Raw genomic sequence first — 18,932 nt, forward strand, 5'->3', positions numbered from 1 at the left:
ACAAGTGAAAACAAACAATTGACTGAATTAATTGTTGAAATACCATGCATAGTCAGTGTTGACTTCTTTATCACATTACACATTCATACATGTAACACATACATAACTGATAATCAAGTATAGTACATATTATAAAATTTCCGCCTAATTGGCGCCCTCACGGGTAAACAGTGATGTTTCCTAAAAAATGTTTCAAACAAAAGTTGTTTAATTTTTGATAAGGAACATTTTTTACATTTAAACTTTTTTTCTATCTCTAACGGTTTACAAGACCCAATTGACCTATGATGCTCGTTTACGAACTCGACCTCACTTTTTAAGTCCTGAGTACGCTGTAAAAATTTCAGCTCGGTATCTTTTTTTGTTTTTGAGTTATCGTGTCCACAGAAGGACAGACAACCGGAAATGGACTAATTAGGTAATTTTATGAACACCTATGACAAAATTTTTTTCCTAGCATCATTATTTTTAAGCGTTACAAACTTGGGAATAAACTTAATATACTATGTATATTTCATATATACATGGTATAAAAACCATCAAAATTAGTTATTAATCTAAATAGACATAAAACCTGCATAGTTAAGCTCTTGTTATTTACCACTTTAAACAATCGCCGGAAAAAAGTTTTAATTTGAAATTAATTACAAAAAAATTAATGCAATTTGGATGGAACAGAATTGTTTCAAATATTTGTCAAACATTAGTAATATTTTTAGAAAAGTTAACGTTGAGTTTTCGACTTCGCTACTGAGAATTCTAAAAAAAAACATGACAGCTTTATAACTATTTTCATTGAAATTTTACTTGAAAATAAATTCTTGTAATTATTAAAATAAATAAGCAATTAGTATTGAATGTTCAATCAAACAGAAATTCTAGAAATTAATTGCTTGTTCTTCAAGAAGAAAAACATCTTTTGTTTTGTTCATAAGCGATACTGTCTATATAGGAGCCGGAAAAATATTGGAACAAGTGAAGTTTACAAAATTTAAAAAAACCCCCGAAAAATTTATTCCTTAAAATCGATTTTTGGAAACTTAGCCTTAAAATGATCTTAATCAAGGCGGTTCGACTGTTTGCTGGCTACGATGCCACTGAGGAATACACAGACGCACAGATAAACACTTTTAACTTATAACACTCCTTCTTAAATCAATATCAAAGTGATGATCAAGGACATCAGATGAAATGAAAAGGATACTTAGACAGCTATCATTTTTTAGGGCAAATTTTTGGAAATATTAAAATTGAAATTGAAATATTTGAGTTGACTTTGTTCTTTTGAATTATTGTTTTAAATTACCTAATTATTTTACCATTTCACTATACAAAATGAATTGAGCCAGGTTTATTTCACCATTCATTTCCATAGTAATTATTTATATGTTAAAATTATACGTCATATCTTTTCCAAACTGAATCGATTATGAAGGTCATCGCCAATTTTTTAGTTTTTTTCAAAACGAAACTTTAAGCTCGCACTTGAAAAATAGCTAAGAACACTCTCCGTTAAATTACCTTTCAAAAGCAACCAAAAAAATTAAAATCGGTTCATTCGTTTAGGCGCTATGATGCCACAGACAGACAACCACACAGACACTCACACATAGCGGTCAAAGTTATAGATCCCTTTTTTTTAATTCGGGGGTTAAAAATTAGTACATAATTTCATAATTGATAATTTCAAAGGAATAACAAACTCAAATGGTAATTTTAGTTCAAAAAGTAAATTTTACTCATGCACGCAATGAATAACTGGACATTTTTGTAGACTGAACATCAACGAAGTGCTTTACTGTTAATGTAACTTAAATGTCATTGTTTTCTTTCAAAGATTCCAATAAACTTGAAAAAGAATAAGAAAACTTTCTAAATATAAAAAATACCACATTTTTTTCAAATAGTAGGTACTATGTTCTTGACCGTTAAAAATACTTGTCATATCCTTGTTTAAATATGCTAATTAATTTTCTTTAATGTATTCAATAATTATAAAAAACATAATAATAAATTCTTTTAATGGTATTACAGAAATGTGAAAAGTGCAATAATAAATAGGTATATGCGTTATTAAATATTTTTTTCATAGTCATGTTATCTTATCTAAAAACGCCCACACGTAATTACTATTGAACATTTAATATATTGATTATGAATATTTTAATGCGCATTTGGTTGCCTTTGCTGCGAAAAATCATTAAATATATATTAGGAGTCCTAAATTCGGAAATATTGGTCTAAATTGTTCAATTACTTTTAATCTTTTCATACCTTAGACTGGCAATAAAATTGAATGGGCTGCAGAAGTTATCTCAATAAATGGTGGTGATTTGTCACCACCATTTATCAATCGGGCTATTTAGGATCAAAACAGACTATTTAGGAATTTGCATTCAGGGGTTTAAACTAACACAAGAACAAATATTTTTATATTCTTATAAGAAGATACAGAACAACCTGAAAATTAAAATTTTCCAGTTTCCGGATAACGAACAAGCGTTTTATCTTCTTTTATTCTTTTTTCTTTGCTGTTTATTATACCATGTATATATGAAATATACATAGTATATTAAGTTTAGTCCAAAGTTTGTAACGCTTGAAAATAATGATGCTAGGAAAGAAATTTTGTCATGGGTGTTCACTAAATCACCTAATTAGTCCATTTGCGGTTGTCCGTCCGTCCGTCTGTGGACACGATAACTCAAAAACGAAAAAAGATATCGAGCTGAAATTTTTACAACGTACTCAGGACGTAAAAAGTCAGGTCAAGTTCGTAAATGAGCATCATAGGTCAATTGGGTCTTGGGTCCGTAGGACCCATCTTGTAAACCGTTAGAGATAAAACAAAAATTTAAATATAAAAAATGTTCCTTATCAAAAATTAAACAACTTTTGTTTGAAACATTTTTTCGTAAACATCACTGTTTACCCGTGAGGGCGCCAATTAGGCGGAAATTTTATAATATGTACTATACTTGATTATCAGTTATGTATGTGTCACATGTTTGTATGTGTTATGTGATAAAGAAATCAACACTGACTATGCATGGTATTTCAACAATTAACTCAGTCAATTGTTTGTTTTCACTTGTTATTCAATTATCTTTAGTAGTAAGAAAAATAAATGAAAATAAACAATTGAGTTAATTGTAGAAATACTCTTTATGTTTATAGTGTTAAAAATCAGTGCTTGCATTATTTTTCTAAAAAAAGCAAAAAGATTCGTGTATGACAAAATAGCGTGTAGGACAGCATTTTTTGAAAATTTTCTAGAACTTTCTTTTCCGATTTTGGATACATGTTTTAAAACTAATTTAAAAATCAAGTTTTCACGAAAATTGTTCCTTTTGATCCCCTTATCGGATATTATCGGATGGGTTTAGTATGAAACTAGAATCAATTCAATAGTAGACCCACTATTTGAAACTATCCACAAACTCTTATATCTTTTTCTAAACTGTTACGATTTAGCTCTAACTTGGGCCCTCACGGGTTAACAGAGATTTTTACGAAAAAATGTTTCAAACAAAAGTTGTTTATTTTTGGATAAGGATAATTTTTAGAATTTAAATTTCTGTTCTGTCTGTTACGGTTTAAAAGATGGGTTCGAGGGATCCGTGCTCTAATTAAACAATATTGATCCTTTACGGACTCTAAGTCAGTTTTTGAGTTATCGTGCTCACGGACAACCGGACACACAGAAATTGATTTATTAGGTAATTTTATGAACACATACCAAAATTTTGTTTGTACCATCAATTTTTCTAAGCGTTACAAATTTGAGACTAAAAAAAATGCACTCTGTTATATTTCATATATAGGGAAAAACGGATATTTTCCGAAAGTTGTTTCGTTAAAAGCGCAATTAAATATGGGTTGAGGAACAGTAAAATGGTAATATTTACTATAAGAATAGTTAATAAATTTCATTATAATTTATCAATGAATAAACTAATTTACTTAAACAGAAAGTTATTCAGCTGGTCTCTAAGGGCTATATCCACCACGCTTTATTTCCTTTTAGAAAATTCACAAAAATCAACATGTCATTCCTTTGTCTTAATTTTCTTAAATTTATTATTAGAAATAAATAATCTGATTTCTTTGAAATATGTGTTCTATGACCTTGTAAGAAAATACAAAATATTATTGTTTTGATTATTTATATTCTAATTGCGTTTCTTACTTTTATAAAATGAATGAATGAATTTTTTTTTTATAAATATATTAAATTCTTTTCAAAAGTGTAATAAAATTTATTGAAAAATATTTACTCTAGCTTACAGATTTTATTTATTCATTAAATCTTATCATATTTTAATGTGTGCAGCTTGTGAAAAAATAAATAAATCTATTTGGGCTTGTTCATACGGGCGGATATTAATTTCCTTTATTGATTTTCAATAACTAATCATAATTGTTTAAATAAAATTTAATCTATTAAAATTTAGCAAAAAAATTTGATAATATTTTATGGGAAGTACCATTTATCAGACCCTCATTTGTAGGATGTAATTGTTAAACCTCTAAAAACTCTTTTGTGAATTATAAATTCGTGATTTTGGGCATTGTAAGTTTGTAACGCTTAGGAATGTGGATAGTAAAAAAATAAAATTTTATTTCAATATTCATAAAATATTTAATTAAACTACATGAGCGTCTGTCTGTCTGTCGGTCGTAATCATGTTTAAGAGTGAATTTCTTTCTAAGAATACAATTAACTTTGATTTTAAAAGATAATTGTTCATACGGAATATTTATTTACAAGTATTTACTATAAAGTTATTTTTTACTTTTTAGTTATATTAGAAAATTTTCAATTTAAGATTTACCAAATATTATTTCCCTAAGCCTCCACCATTTTTGTATTTTGTACTTCATACATTCGCTCCCACAATTAAGGATCGAAATGTACATGAGATCAAAAAATCAGCACATCTTTCGGTTGTAAAACCTCAAAGAAATTTTTATAATCGCTATGAACTGAGAAAATTTAGTTTTCAGAGTCGATTTTAAACAGAACGATAAAAAAATTTTAACATCCAACAGTGGTTCAAAAACCAAAATTGATTGTTTTTCATAAAAATATTTAATACAATAAAGAAAAACTAATCATTTTTAAAACTGCTAGTTTTCCATAAAAATTGCACTCCAAAAAGAAAGTGACAGCCATATGACATTCTACGAAAGAAAATCATCTTGGAATTCAGGTTTCTGAAGATCCAAATAATTCCCCCATATTTTCAAGTCTTGTTTTAGGATCGAATATTAGGAACTTCAATGTTTATTTTGTTTTCTGCTATGATTCTTAACCATACGATGGCGAAGGCGCAAGGAAAAAAACTATTTTAGAAGCTTAGAAATACATCGATTCCTCATTATATCTTCGTACTATTCATACAATTTTCGAATAGATATTTTGCCCGGGATCACTGAACTTATAATATCTTATTTTGTTGTTTGTATACATATAATTTTTTAAAAACTATAAATTATATTTTGCAAAAAGAAAATCGTCACTTACTGTATAGCACGTCTTAATACTTCCATAGGTTCCATATTTGCATATAAACAATAACATATAATAATGAAAACATTAAAAAAAAATTTAACAATACAAAATTTTCCAAATCCAAAAATTTTATATCGTTTTTCAATTCAACAAAAAACACACTTGTTCACAAAAAAAGTTTTCCAATATACAAAATAAACTACGCTTTTAAAATTGTCACATGTAAATAATAATGTTGCAATAAAAAAAAACAGTTCAAATAGACGCCAGATATATTTATTATAACAACAAACAACTTTTTATCACATTACAACAAAATGTTTTAATAATCAATTGTACAACAATGGAATTGTAAAATTTTCAATTATAATATTGAGTGAATTGAACATTATTCTTTTTATAAGAATTACTTTCAATAAATTTTAATATTTTTTCTTAATAAAATATTTTTCAATAACGATCAAAAATTTATTAATAATTGTTTGAAAAATATACAAAGAACGTGCCAAGCGATAAGAGAAAAATGATTCTAAAATATATTTTTAAACAAACACAATAATATACTTGAGTTAAGTCATACAACTTATTTGTTTGCCTCTTAGCTGGCAACTGAACTCAGCCGAACCCACAATATTACATACCTCTATGTTTAGTATGTTGTTGTATGAGTTACACATATACAAAAAATAATGTGTGTAAAATAAATTTAATACAAAATGATCCAAGTAAGTATTTATTATTCATTAATAAAAGATAAATGATTGCAGCATTCCCACGTTAACACCTGTACCGTGACGATTGTGCCGCGGACTATCTTCCTACCTTTTAATTAGAGATAAGACACCAATTAACATTAGTAGATAAATTAAGAAAGGCGTCCAATTAACGGTTATTAACACATCTGCCAGATCTTGGCCGGGTATATCTTCTCTAATTCTCTACCGTCTCGCTATCGTCTCAAGCATACTTTTTTTGTGTTTTCAGACCCAAAATCAATGTAATCAATGATTTTGATGCAATGCCTGAAATCAATGTAAGAAATCGCTTCTCGTAATGTATTTTGGATGATATTTTAGAAAATAAAAATTTTCTTAGGATCATCTTTAAATGAAGTGTTTTTAAAGAAATGTTTTATTATGTAACAAGGCTAATTTTCTTAATATTTGGAAAACTAATATTCATTAATCAAATGCATGAAAAATATTCTCCCATAAAGAAAATTATAACAAACGGCACTTTTTCCATGAATTACATTTAAAGTGACGAAATGAATGGCTTTTGTGTTTTATCTTATCTCTAAATCGTGTGTTATATCTTCTTTAATAAGTGATTTTCTCTAAATCTTTAAGCATCAATATTTCAAAAACTATGGAATATATCGTAAAATTTTACTATTAATTTTCGTTGAATTTTCCCAAGTTCTAACAGAATCCATCCTCAAAATTTGAATCGAAAGCCTCAAATATTTTCATACACAATTTTTTTTTTGGTCCTTATTGCTTAATTTTTCAATTTTTCTATTTTAAGTTCCATCAATCTTCCATTGTGTAGAAATTTTGACTCAAAATATGTTTATTATTTTTAACCCCCGAACCAAAAAAAGGGGTGTTATAAGTTTGATCGGTATGTGTGTGTGTCTGTCTGTCTGTGGCGTCGTAGCGCCTAAACAGATGAACCGATTTTGATTTTTTTTGTTTTATTTGAAAGGTAATTTAATAGAGGGTTCTTAGCCATGTTTCATGTCATGGAGAACTAAAAATAGGCGGTGATTCTCAAAATCGTTTGGAGAAGGCTCTAAGGAAAAAGAAAATGGAGAGTGTTCTTAGTTTCAAGTGCAAGTTGAGAGTTCCGTTCCCTAAAAATTTATCGGTGGTTTTTTAAATTTTATAAATTTCACTTGTAATGCATGTGTCAATACTTTAACATGGTCTGATGTAAAATTATACTTTTTTTGATTTTTTACAATTTCTTCAGATAATTGGGGGATCACTGCCAAATACCTAGAGACATGGGTTCGATTATCTAAGTGTAAAACTTACTGTTGTGTAAGTTTTACACTTTTTTCAATTAATGAATAACACGAATTGATTAAATAAACAATTTTATTTGGTACACCAAACAGTACGTTGTTTCCTATAGGCATGCATTTCATTTATATGTATTATTATATATTATTATATTGCAATAGACATACATCCACAAATGCATACACACATACATTTGAATGACTGTTGCACTATGCTTAAGTTTTGTATGGTAAATCCCTACTTTTTTTTTAAATTCATATTCTAGAGATGGATATGATGATTTCGTTATTGTTATGATATTTAGTATTGGTACTTACATTATATGTTAATGTTTGAGATATTATACTTTATTTAAACACGTGTGCGTAAGACTGAATTGGTTACCTTAAAGTTTTCATGTTAATCATGTTTTTTTTTTTTTTTGTTCAAAAATATTATATGTATTAAACACTTTCTAAGACACCTGCAATAATTATTTTATCCATATATAGATCGAACACTTTTTTTGAAGTAACTAAAATATTTATGGTAATGTTACATCACATTATGACTTCAATTATTTATTGATAATAAGTTTTAATTCTATAATGATTTTATTAATAGTGGAAGCGTCATGAAATGATTAAACTATTATACTTCCCAGCGCCTTAAATTTATATTTAACGTTATAGTAGGTCTCAATAATCGGAACTTAAAATAAACCAAGGAGTGTCGATTACAGGATTTGTTCCGATTGTTGGAATTGTATGGAAAAATTCATTTAAATAAAACAATGTAAAAACAGCATTGGAATGTATGTATTTTAGCGAGACTGTACACACAACATTAAATTTGAACATTTGAACGGTATAGCGTTTAGTAAAATTACAAGATCGGATACAATTTTGATTTGATAGAATGAAATTTCATCTTTTGGATTTTGATGGCGTCATTAAGTGCAAAAAATTCGTCTAGTGAAGTAAAGGGCCTTTTCCTTTTCGTAAGAACTTCACAGTCGAAACGATTTTTTGACAAAATTATTATTATGGAAGTTGTTTGAAATACATAATGTGGACAAATATTAATACAGTTTTAAAAAAAAAACGTATTCATCAATGTAATATATTCCTTTTTAAAAGATAATTCAAGGTTGTGAATTTATTTATAACGGTTATGACAATTTTATATAACGGGATAGGGTATATTACTCTATATGAGAAAAAATCTAAAAATACATTATGTATTGAGATAGTTTAGGCAAAAAGCAGTCGGTAAATGTTAATATTAATTCGTAAAATAACAAAATTAATTAAAAAAATTTTCAGTTTTTTAAGCTGTTTAACACAATGAAATAGAAGATGCCATGTTATTACGCCATACAGCTGTGTAAACTAATATTATGAAAATATCAACGCATTTTTTTACACAGCGAACTGACGTCATGACCATAAGCGTTACAAACTTGGAACTAAAATTAGTATACCTTGATATATATTAATATATGCAGAATATTAAACCTCCCTGTTTCCTTTTATTTCAATCAAAATATGTTTTGCAGCATCAGCTAGTTCGATAGGCTCGCCAAGATCCAGGTTTTCTGTTTGAAGTACTCGACTCAAAGACAAAGTCAAAGATTGTACCGTGGTTAAAATATGCATGGATATCTAATTCGTTGGTAGAAATGCATCTCTTAAATGGTTGCATTTAAAAGACAATAATGTTAATTCAAAATTTATGTGGACAGATTCTCAATGAGAGGGGTTTTAACCCCCAAAACCCCTCTCTTGCGCATGGGTCTGCTTGTTGTTATCTATTAGACTGAAGAACTTTTTGCGAAATTTCATTTTTGGTTTATAATATGTGGTGAAGAAGAAAGAACTCCGTTATAACTGAGAACATAAATGCATAAAACAGACGGATTAAACAATGATATAGAATATAGATTAAACATAAATGCATAAAATAAAAGGATTAGAATTACACAATGCATTTTGGAATTTTTTTTAAAAACAAGCCCATATAAAATCAAAAAACCCACACCAAAAGAATCCATTAAAAACGAGGTCATATTTATATGTATAAAACATAAACAATGTTTATTATGTGATAAAGTTATGAAGGTGAATTACGCCATATAAATAATATACGTATAATAGTATTACATTGTACACATTGGTCCAAGAGCTAAGCGTTCAAAATCCTTATAGATAAAATTTAGTTTAATCTCATAGCTTTCAGCGCCTTTAAAACCACACCGGTTTTATAATATCCACTTCCGGGAGAAATTGTTTATTGATACCTCGTCTAATATCTAAACCAAAAATTAATTTCTAATTCTGGTTATTTTTGTACACACGGTATTCTATAATTGACTGCAGATCTCTTCACTGCCTGAATAAGCTGAAAATCAAGAAATAAAAAGCTCTTTACGCAATTTGGATATGAAGTCCATTTTTGAAGTAAACCTACCCTTGTGATTTTTTAGTAATGTTCATTGTTTTCGAGATAACAGTTTAATGTTTGGAAAAACTTGTAATGACATTGCAATTGATAGATATGACTTTGCTTTGTAAACAAATATTACCTAAGCAATGCCTGTTTGTACTCCACATAATTGCGGAATAAATTCTCTAACATAGTTCTTTTGGTTTTATTTCGTATTTTAGATTTCAACATTTTCAGATGTAAGAGCCAACTCTTACAAATATGCTGTATCGTCCAAACTAAAAGATATGTTATTCTTTTTATTTAATTTCTTTGTTTGCTTTTTATTATATTTTTACGTTTTGAATAATTGAAAAAATAGTTTGACATTTTATCAATTATTTTGATATTTGTTGACTTTATGTTTTTTAAGATTTGTATGCAAAAATCTTCATTACAGAATGTCAACGAGAAGTAGATATAATAAATTATTATTTCGAAGGTTCGTCATTACCAAAATTTGCAAATTTTCTGGCCGATGACATCCAGTTTTGGTTCGTACAATTGGAAATGTCATTTACAATAGGAAATATGAGCAAACTCTTACAAACTCAAAGTTTTTTAAGAAGCTTATAAAAATATTAATATTTAAATTTTAATATTTTTATGACTCGACATATTGACTACTTGACGTCATTAGTGATTTTTCCAAAAGTCTGAATCTCATCTTAAATACTTGTTAACTTTTTGATGAGATGTATTTTTAGATTTACTTAAATACGATCAGCTCCCGAACTAATACTTTCCACAAAAATATTATAAAATTCTTATCAAAAACATTATGATAAGAGCAATATTTTTGAATAATGTATTATAATAATTCTATTCCTGATTGTTTAATAATAATGTCAATAAATTATATATAATAAATACGTTATTATGTGTCCTTTCCAACACATAACAAAAAACATATGTTTTTATAATAATTTGTAATCAATAATTATAGTCTTCTTATCAACACTTAATTGAGATAGTAGGTGAAACCTGTTGAATATTAGAAATACAATGAAGCTTTTGTTTTACGGATCAAGTATCAGAAGCTCATTGCAAATTTTAAAAAAATCTCAATTTTAGTTTTATCAAATTTTCTATTCCAATAATTTTAAAACAAGTTTTCCCATATTTTCAAATATTTAAAACAAAAAATTGTTAAACACCTAAAGACGATTGCGTTAATTACCATAATTTATACTGCTAAAAGCACTTGAATGGAATTACAATAAATATTTCCTTAAAGAACTTGAATAATGATTTTAAAAACCCTTACATCGTAATGTAACGAGCTTTTAGCTGTGTCACATAATGAACAAATTTTTACTACAATTCTTTCAAAATTTCCTTATATTTATTTTTACCGAATTTTCATTTAACCCATATTGTCAAATATAGTTCAAAGAAATTTTTTATTGTCCAATTGTATATTCATACATATATTCGGCCGTTCGAAGTAACTGAAAATAAGCGATTTTATTAATTTATTCACAGGCAAAAAAAAAACTAGAAAAAAAAAGGTTTTGGCATCTAGATTAAGACCCTTCTAACGCGCAATCTCAAAAGTGCTAGGGTTGCGTTATTTAACGCTTTGTATACATAAAAAAAACGATTTTTGGCCAAAATCTCGGAAACCATCAACTTTATGAAAAATAGTTTCAAACAAAAATTGTCGGAAATTTTCAACCCTAAAAAAATGTGGAATCAAAAATTTTGATATCTTTTGCCATTTTTCCGAAAATTGAGAAAAATGCCCAAATATATATATGCTATAATTAACAATATCTTGAAACTATTTGATTTTATAAAAAATTTAATTAATAAATTTTTTTTTTAATTTAAAAAAAACGAAAATGGTTGAAAATTTTTTTCCTAACAAAAATGTAGAGTGAACAATTTCGATATCTTTAGCCGTTTTCAAAACGATTAGTTTTATATATATTTCTTGTTAATCACCCAATCATTATCCTCGAATTATGTGTAAAAAATCCTGAATTTTTATACTGGGAGTTTTTTTAAATTTTCCGTCAACTTTTGTTTGAAATTTTTTTTTATAAAATCAATTAGTTTCCACATATTGTTAATTAGCATATAAATATAAATATTTGATTGTTTTTTCCGGATTTTTGGGAAAATGGCGGTAGATATCATAATTTTTGTTTCTACATTTTTTTAGGGTAAAAAATTTCCGACAATTTTTGTTTGAAACTATTTTTCATAAAGTTGATGGTCTCCGAGATATTGGCTAAAAATTGTTTTTTTATGGATACATAGCGCTAATTAATAGCGCAACCCTAGAACTTTTGAGAAAGCGCTTTAGTAGGATTTTAAATTAGATGCCGAAACCTTTCTTTTTTTTAGTTGTTTTTTTGCCTTTGAATAAAATCACGTAAAACATTTTTTTGAGCGGACTACATATAATTCGCTTTAATTTTTTTTCTCAAATAGAGTTGCATTTAACTTTCAACGTCCATCATCGAACATAAGTGATATTTATACACGTGCCTACATAGAGATGTTATCAATATTTCATTATCAATCAATATGTAAATACTTTCATTAATCGTATATAATCAATACGTAATTGAGTCTGTTCTTAATTACTATATTTATGAATTATTATGCATGTATATACATGATAAATCAATTAGTCTAGTCATAACTTTTCAAATGACTTTAGAAGAAAAAAAAAGTTTGTTTTGCATAAACAATCTATATTCAATAAATAAAGATTAATAAGTAGACCAGGAATTAGTATGCATAAGCATAGAAGTGGTTGAAATTCATTATATATTCAATTTCAAAAGTCTTCAGTCTTTAACGAATTTGTATTTATTTAATATCATATTTAATTTTATCTTTAAATTTCTGCAGAAGTTGTTAGTTCCTGAGATATTTTGGATGATTTCATATGTGACTGACACTGCATTCGACCCAAAATGCATTTTATTTTCCGCCATAATTTGAATACTATTATGTTATCGGTTTTAGTATTTTTATGGTTGATTCTACTTTTGTCTCTCTGTATGATTTATTTAACAAAATGCAAGTGTGACTGGCATTACATTCAAAATGAAGACGCGTTCGAGAGTGTTTTTAAATTTCGAATCTTTTCTTCTAAAATAAAGATCATTAGTATTTTAGAAAAATAGATCGTACTGCTATTACAGAACAAAACGTGTCTGACACTATTGTCACTTTACAGGACATAAGATAAAAACTTCAAAACTATTTTAATGGTATAAAAATGTACTAAAATGCTACTTTTGAGTACAATTAAAAAGAGTAAAAAAGTCACAAATAAAATTTAAAATAAGTAGAATTTTAACGCTTTTTAAAAAAAAAGGTAAAATCTTGCCTGATAATAAAAAAAACAAAAGTCCTAAGATACTAAGATGAAGTACACTACATTTTATCTCCAGCATCATTTAATATGACTAAATGAACAAGATTTCATTTCAATATATCCGGTCTTTACTAATGTGCATTACAAATACGCAATTATGGATACTGTAAATATTTTTAATATAAATTAAAAGTACTAAAATGTCGTATTAAAAATTAAAAGTTTAATTTACGAAATAAAAAAAAGTAATAAACGAAGAACATAAATAAATAAAAGATACTATTGATAATATTAGTAAAATGACTTCTTATTTTTAATAAAAAGATGGGAGGTAAGGTCTTTGTGAAAATTATCACAAAGCCGGTCAAGTGCGAATATGTTTTGCATTATAGGAAGTCCGTATCTGGGACGGCTGTGGAAATATATTTTCTAGAAAGCAAAGAGTCTGGTATTAATAAAAATAAAATAAAGTTTCCATGGAAACTATATGCATGGTAAAGTATAATTATGGCTGTGTTGTGAAAATAAATATTTAGTTAACTAGAGCGGGCGATGGATGGGGTTGAGTGTGCAAATATGACCGCATTTTGTCAATTGATTCTTGATCAGAAAAGCTTATAGATTAATATTCTGGATCTTGCCAGAAACCCCATTGGTCCAATTTTTGCATACCCCCCCCCCGCAGAAACAGATAAATGACATATTTTTGAATCAAGTAAAAGTTACTCTATGTTCTATGGGTCATTTAACGTCAAAAAGGCTCTTAGTGATTTTTTCGTAAACTTCTTCGTTTTCGAGATATTAACAGTTTAATGTTTAGAAAAACCCCAAAAAGCCATTTTAAAAGCTGAAAAACGGGGCTCACAATTACATTTTTAAGCTTATCAAAATTTTAAAATAATGTTTGAACATCCTTTATGAAGTTATGAAGAGATAGATTCGGTAATTCTAAAGCCTCAACCTTTAATTTTTTAAAGATGCTATAATTCTTATTAATAACCGTGTGTAAGACTGAAATATTTAGTATCTCTGTCTTACTTATTGTTAATAGTGGGAATTAAACATCTTTTTAAGAATTGAAAATTGAGCCTCTAGAATGAATTAACCTGTATTACTCTTCAGAACTTTTTAAAGGATGTTAAAACATTATTTTAGAATTTTGATAAGCTCAAAAATGTAATTGATGCGGATCCCTTAAAACTTACAATACTTATTTATAATCTTATTAATTTCTAATAAGATTTATCAACTGTGAATATATATAGACCACATGTTTGTACTTTGATCATAAATGTATCAAATTTTCACACTTCTGTATTATACTTATATCTACGTATACTCAGCTAATCAAATATAAACAAGACCAAAGATCAAATAGCTCCGTAGAATTTTTATACACGATAACTCAAAAACGAAAAAAGATATCGATTTAAAATTTTTACAGCGTACTTAGGACGTAAAAAGTCAGGTCAAGTTCGTAAATGAGCATCATAGGTCAATTGAGTCTTGGGTCCGTAGGACCCATCTTGTAAACCGTTAGAGATAGAACAAAAATTTAAATGTAAAAAATGTTGCTTATAAAAAAATAAAAAACTTTTGTTTGAATCATTTTTTTGTAAACATCACTGTTTACCCACGAGGGCGTTAATTAGGTGCAAATTTTATAGTATGTATTAATATAGGAATATCAAAGTGAATATCTTTTGTTATTTACGTGACGTCAAAAAAAACAATTTAACCAAGGTTTAAGGCGAAATTAGATTCATTTTCCTATTTTACTATTTATAATTTCAAAAACAACTCTTTGAGTAAATATGGTTTTTTCAGAATCGTAGGAACTGTTTTATCAAACCACATTTTAAGGAAAACGATTAAAAGTTTTTATCTGAGTATATTATTAATATATACTTGATTTCGTTAAAATCGCAACAATTACAACACATCTAAGTCACATAAACACTCATCACATGTAATGATAATCATTTTATTAATCATTTACATTAGAAAAAAAAATTATTAATCATGTGAAATCTGTAAGAAAACTTTTCATACAAGAGACAGTTTTACAACAACATAAATGTAGTAAAACCGAGGAAAAACCTGATATTTGTAATAGAACATTTTATAATAGACAAAAATTCTTAATAAATAGTCTATGAATAGTTAATAGTACCCTGTATCCGAATGGCTTAATGTGTATTGGTTTGGAAGGAATCTCACTCAAATCCCGATTAAGTATAAACTTTAATATTTTTCTATGAATTTTTAATATGATTTTTTGCAAATCAATTAAATTAATTTGACTACGCATTTATTATTGGGACAACTTATATTTATTTATTCATTAGGTTAATCTAATTTTACCACCCATAATGACTGCTTAAATTGTATGGATATACATATGTCCATGTGGCAGAGTGTATAGTGAGTCCGACTTGTAATACAAAGTTCGTGGGTTCGAAACCTGCTCAAGTAAAAAATTTTTTTTCCTACGTACATTGACTTTGTGGTACAATCCTACGGGTGTTAGTCACTCAAAGTTTTTCATTGGGTTTGTACAGTTTATCACCGATAATGTATGTTGATATTGTATTTTAATATAAAATGTGTTATGGCTCGGTGTTAAGCGAGTGCGACTAGAATCTGCGAAGTAAAAGCTCTATGGTTCGAGGCTCGGACTAGTAAAAATTTTAAATTTTTTCTCTGCACTTCATGTTATGATTTATTCAAATTAATTTCATTAATTTGAATTTCCGCGCTTTTCTGCGGGTGTGGTCAATCAAGCTTATTCATTAGGTCAGTAGTGTTTCATCGTTCATAGTGGACAGTTGGTTACATTTGTGCTTTGTGTTTCACCTTCATTTGACTTCCAAATGTCAAATTTCATTTGCGAATTTGTTTCTGAGTAAGTTTTTTGTTTTAATTTACATTTGTTTTGTAATTTTTCTAATTTTTTTTTTGTATTTTGTAAAATTCTATATTAGAAATAATTTGTTTCATATTTTGTCCAAATATTTTTTTACACAAAGGTTTTAACATTAATTAAAAAAAGTTATGTTTGAATCACTTGTTAATTTTTTTCCAATTGAAATCATATTCTAGAATTATTTTTTTTATTATTAGTGTATGACTACAAGTTTTTTTTTTTATTTGATTTCAAAATTTTTCGAACCTGCGTTTATTCTCAAGAAGCACAGTTTTGATATTAATAATTATAATTTTTATTTAAGAACGTTCATCCATCACCATTGCTAAGTGCGTTTATATGGAAACAGTATTTAAATTTGAAATAATTTTGAATTTTTGTTGTTGAAATTTTATTAAAATTTTTAATAATTACTAACTGATAAAAGTTTCAAGTATAGTTATCGATATAATTTTTGAGAAATATCGATTTATTTTTTCCATTTAAACCTATGTTAAAGATTAATTTTTGTCACTTTTTGAATTTAAAATTTAACATTAATTACGTTTCGATTAATTTATATAATTGTATATTTTTTCTTTCTTAAATCATTTAAACTTTTTTATCATCATAATTATTTTTATTTGTCTACTTACAAGTCTCATGAATGTACGTCCTTAAATGAATAACTAAATAACTCTACATCACTTGAACATTCATAATATTAATGAAATGTTTTAATATTATTGTTTTAATCAACAACTACGTTACTAAATATCGAAAAAAATTCTATCAAAATAATAAATAAAACTAAATTTGTATTCAATTGATTTCAACACTCCGCTCAATTCAAACAAAACAGATTCCTATGGACTTTGTGAAATTTTTGATTTGATAAACCTTTGATACAAATATCAGCCAGTTCATTTTTTGTAGGTATATAATCAATTTTTGTAAAATTCTGATCGAATGAAATGTTATTTAAGTTCACGTACATGCGTGAACCTGTTTTGCTACGTGCGTTCATAGGGAAACAGTATGTAAATTTTAAAGAATTTTAAATTAATAGAAATTTTTTTGAAATTCTATTAAAAGTTTAAATAATTATTACCTGGTAAAAGCTTGTAAAAAAAAGTATTGGTATCGATATAATTTGAGAAAAATATCGTATTTATATTTTCCATTTAGTCCCATATTAAATCTTACTTTTAGTCAATTTTTTAAACTTAAAATTCAATGAAAATAATTCGATAACAGGTTATTTTTCTTGTCTTAAATCATAGAAAATCATTTAAACTATCGCATTACCATATTGTTTTTTATTTCTCTACTATTATCGTTGACGCATGTACGCCCTTCAATTATTTGGAAATAATATATTTTGAAAATCTAAAAAATAGAATATTGTTGCATTAGCTAGCTGCGGTTTGTAAAATGAATGTTTTAATATTATCGTTAAACCAGTAATTTTTGAGGATAATCAATCAAATATTCAAAAAGTTAGGAATTGGGAAAGTAAAAGAAGTAAACATATTGGCATTAAATACCATTTCATTCGATCAGAATTAAAAAAAGATAATTTAAAAATTGAACATATACCTACAGAGAATCAATTGGCTGATATTTGTACATACACTAATAATAAAATTATTTTTAATTATTTATCACTAAAATATATTTATTCATTAGGTTGGTCCAGTTTTACCACCGATTATGGTCGTTTAAATTGTAACAAGCATCAAGTCGTGTGGCAGAGAGTATTGCGAGTCCTACTCCTATTAGACAGGTATGGAGTTCAAAATCCAGGTAAGTAAAATTTTTATTTTTTCTTTAAATCTCATGTGATAATTTATTCTTAGTAATATAATTAATTTGAGTGTGTGTTTTACTATTCACTATGAATAGCTTATTTATTTGACATTTATCTATTCCCTTCATTTGAATTCCAAATCTTAAATTTCATTTTTGGGTTTGTTTCTAAGTAAGTTTATGTTAATAAAGGTAAATTAAGACTAAATGAGCCATCTTTAATTGTTTATGCATAAATATTATTGCAAATTAAGCAATTTTTAACTTTTATGCCCAGAGATATTTTTGGTTTTTTTCAATTTATTTTACTCTAAATATCAGTTCATTAATTTAAATTTGTAAATTCGGTCTGCCCTAAATTCTGAGAAGCGACGTTGACTAACTAAGGTTAGTATGATGTTTCTCAGGAAAAACTCGTTCGATTTGTTGCATGTGTTAAAACACTATGACAAACTGTGTAGTCAAAAATCAATTTTTTCTCGTTATGTCTGTCTTCAAGCTAAGCGCCTCGATAGGGGATTGTATCAACTCATGATGATGTTGAGACGGGACATGCAAAAAAGCGCAGTCATCACTTAAAGTGAGTTAGGTATATCTAGACAGATAATGTACGGAAAAAATGATCTTGATTACATGGATTTTTCGCCTGTGTTATAGCCTGTGATATATTGGATTGGTTTCATTCTGGGGTAAGTCTACTTATAACTGGGTTGAAAAATTGCCTAATTTTTCTTTTTAAATTTTTTTTATTTTCTTTTTTAAATATATTATTCTAAATTTGTAAATTCGGTCTGCCCTAAATTCTGAGAAGCGACGTTGACTAACTAAGGTTAGTATGATGTTTCTCAGGAAAAACTCGTTCGATTTGTTGCATGT

At 27.2% G+C, this 18,932-nt stretch overlaps 1 protein-coding gene across 4 annotated transcripts in view; it reads right to left on the reverse strand.

Moving 5' to 3' along the window:
• LOC123294750 (tripartite motif-containing protein 2-like) overlaps positions 1-18,932 on the reverse strand; it is a 129,599-nt gene that overhangs the window by 66,990 nt on the left and 43,677 nt on the right. For 3 of the 4 annotated variants that reach the window (XM_044875886.1, XM_044875887.1, XM_044875889.1), the window contains exon 1: positions 5,528-5,603. The exons of the other annotated variant lie outside the window; for it this stretch is intronic. In XM_044875886.1, the coding sequence (XP_044731821.1) occupies positions 5,528-5,562 (35 nt within the window). In that variant the 5' untranslated portion in view covers positions 5,563-5,603. Of the gene's footprint in view, positions 1-5,527; positions 5,604-18,932 lie in introns of those variants that run through there. 4 annotated transcript variants of the gene reach the window in all.

The sequence above is a fragment of the Chrysoperla carnea genome, chromosome 3 (assembly GCF_905475395.1).
Source record: "Chrysoperla carnea chromosome 3, inChrCarn1.1, whole genome shotgun sequence".
NCBI lineage: Eukaryota > Metazoa > Arthropoda > Insecta > Neuroptera > Chrysopidae > Chrysoperla > Chrysoperla carnea.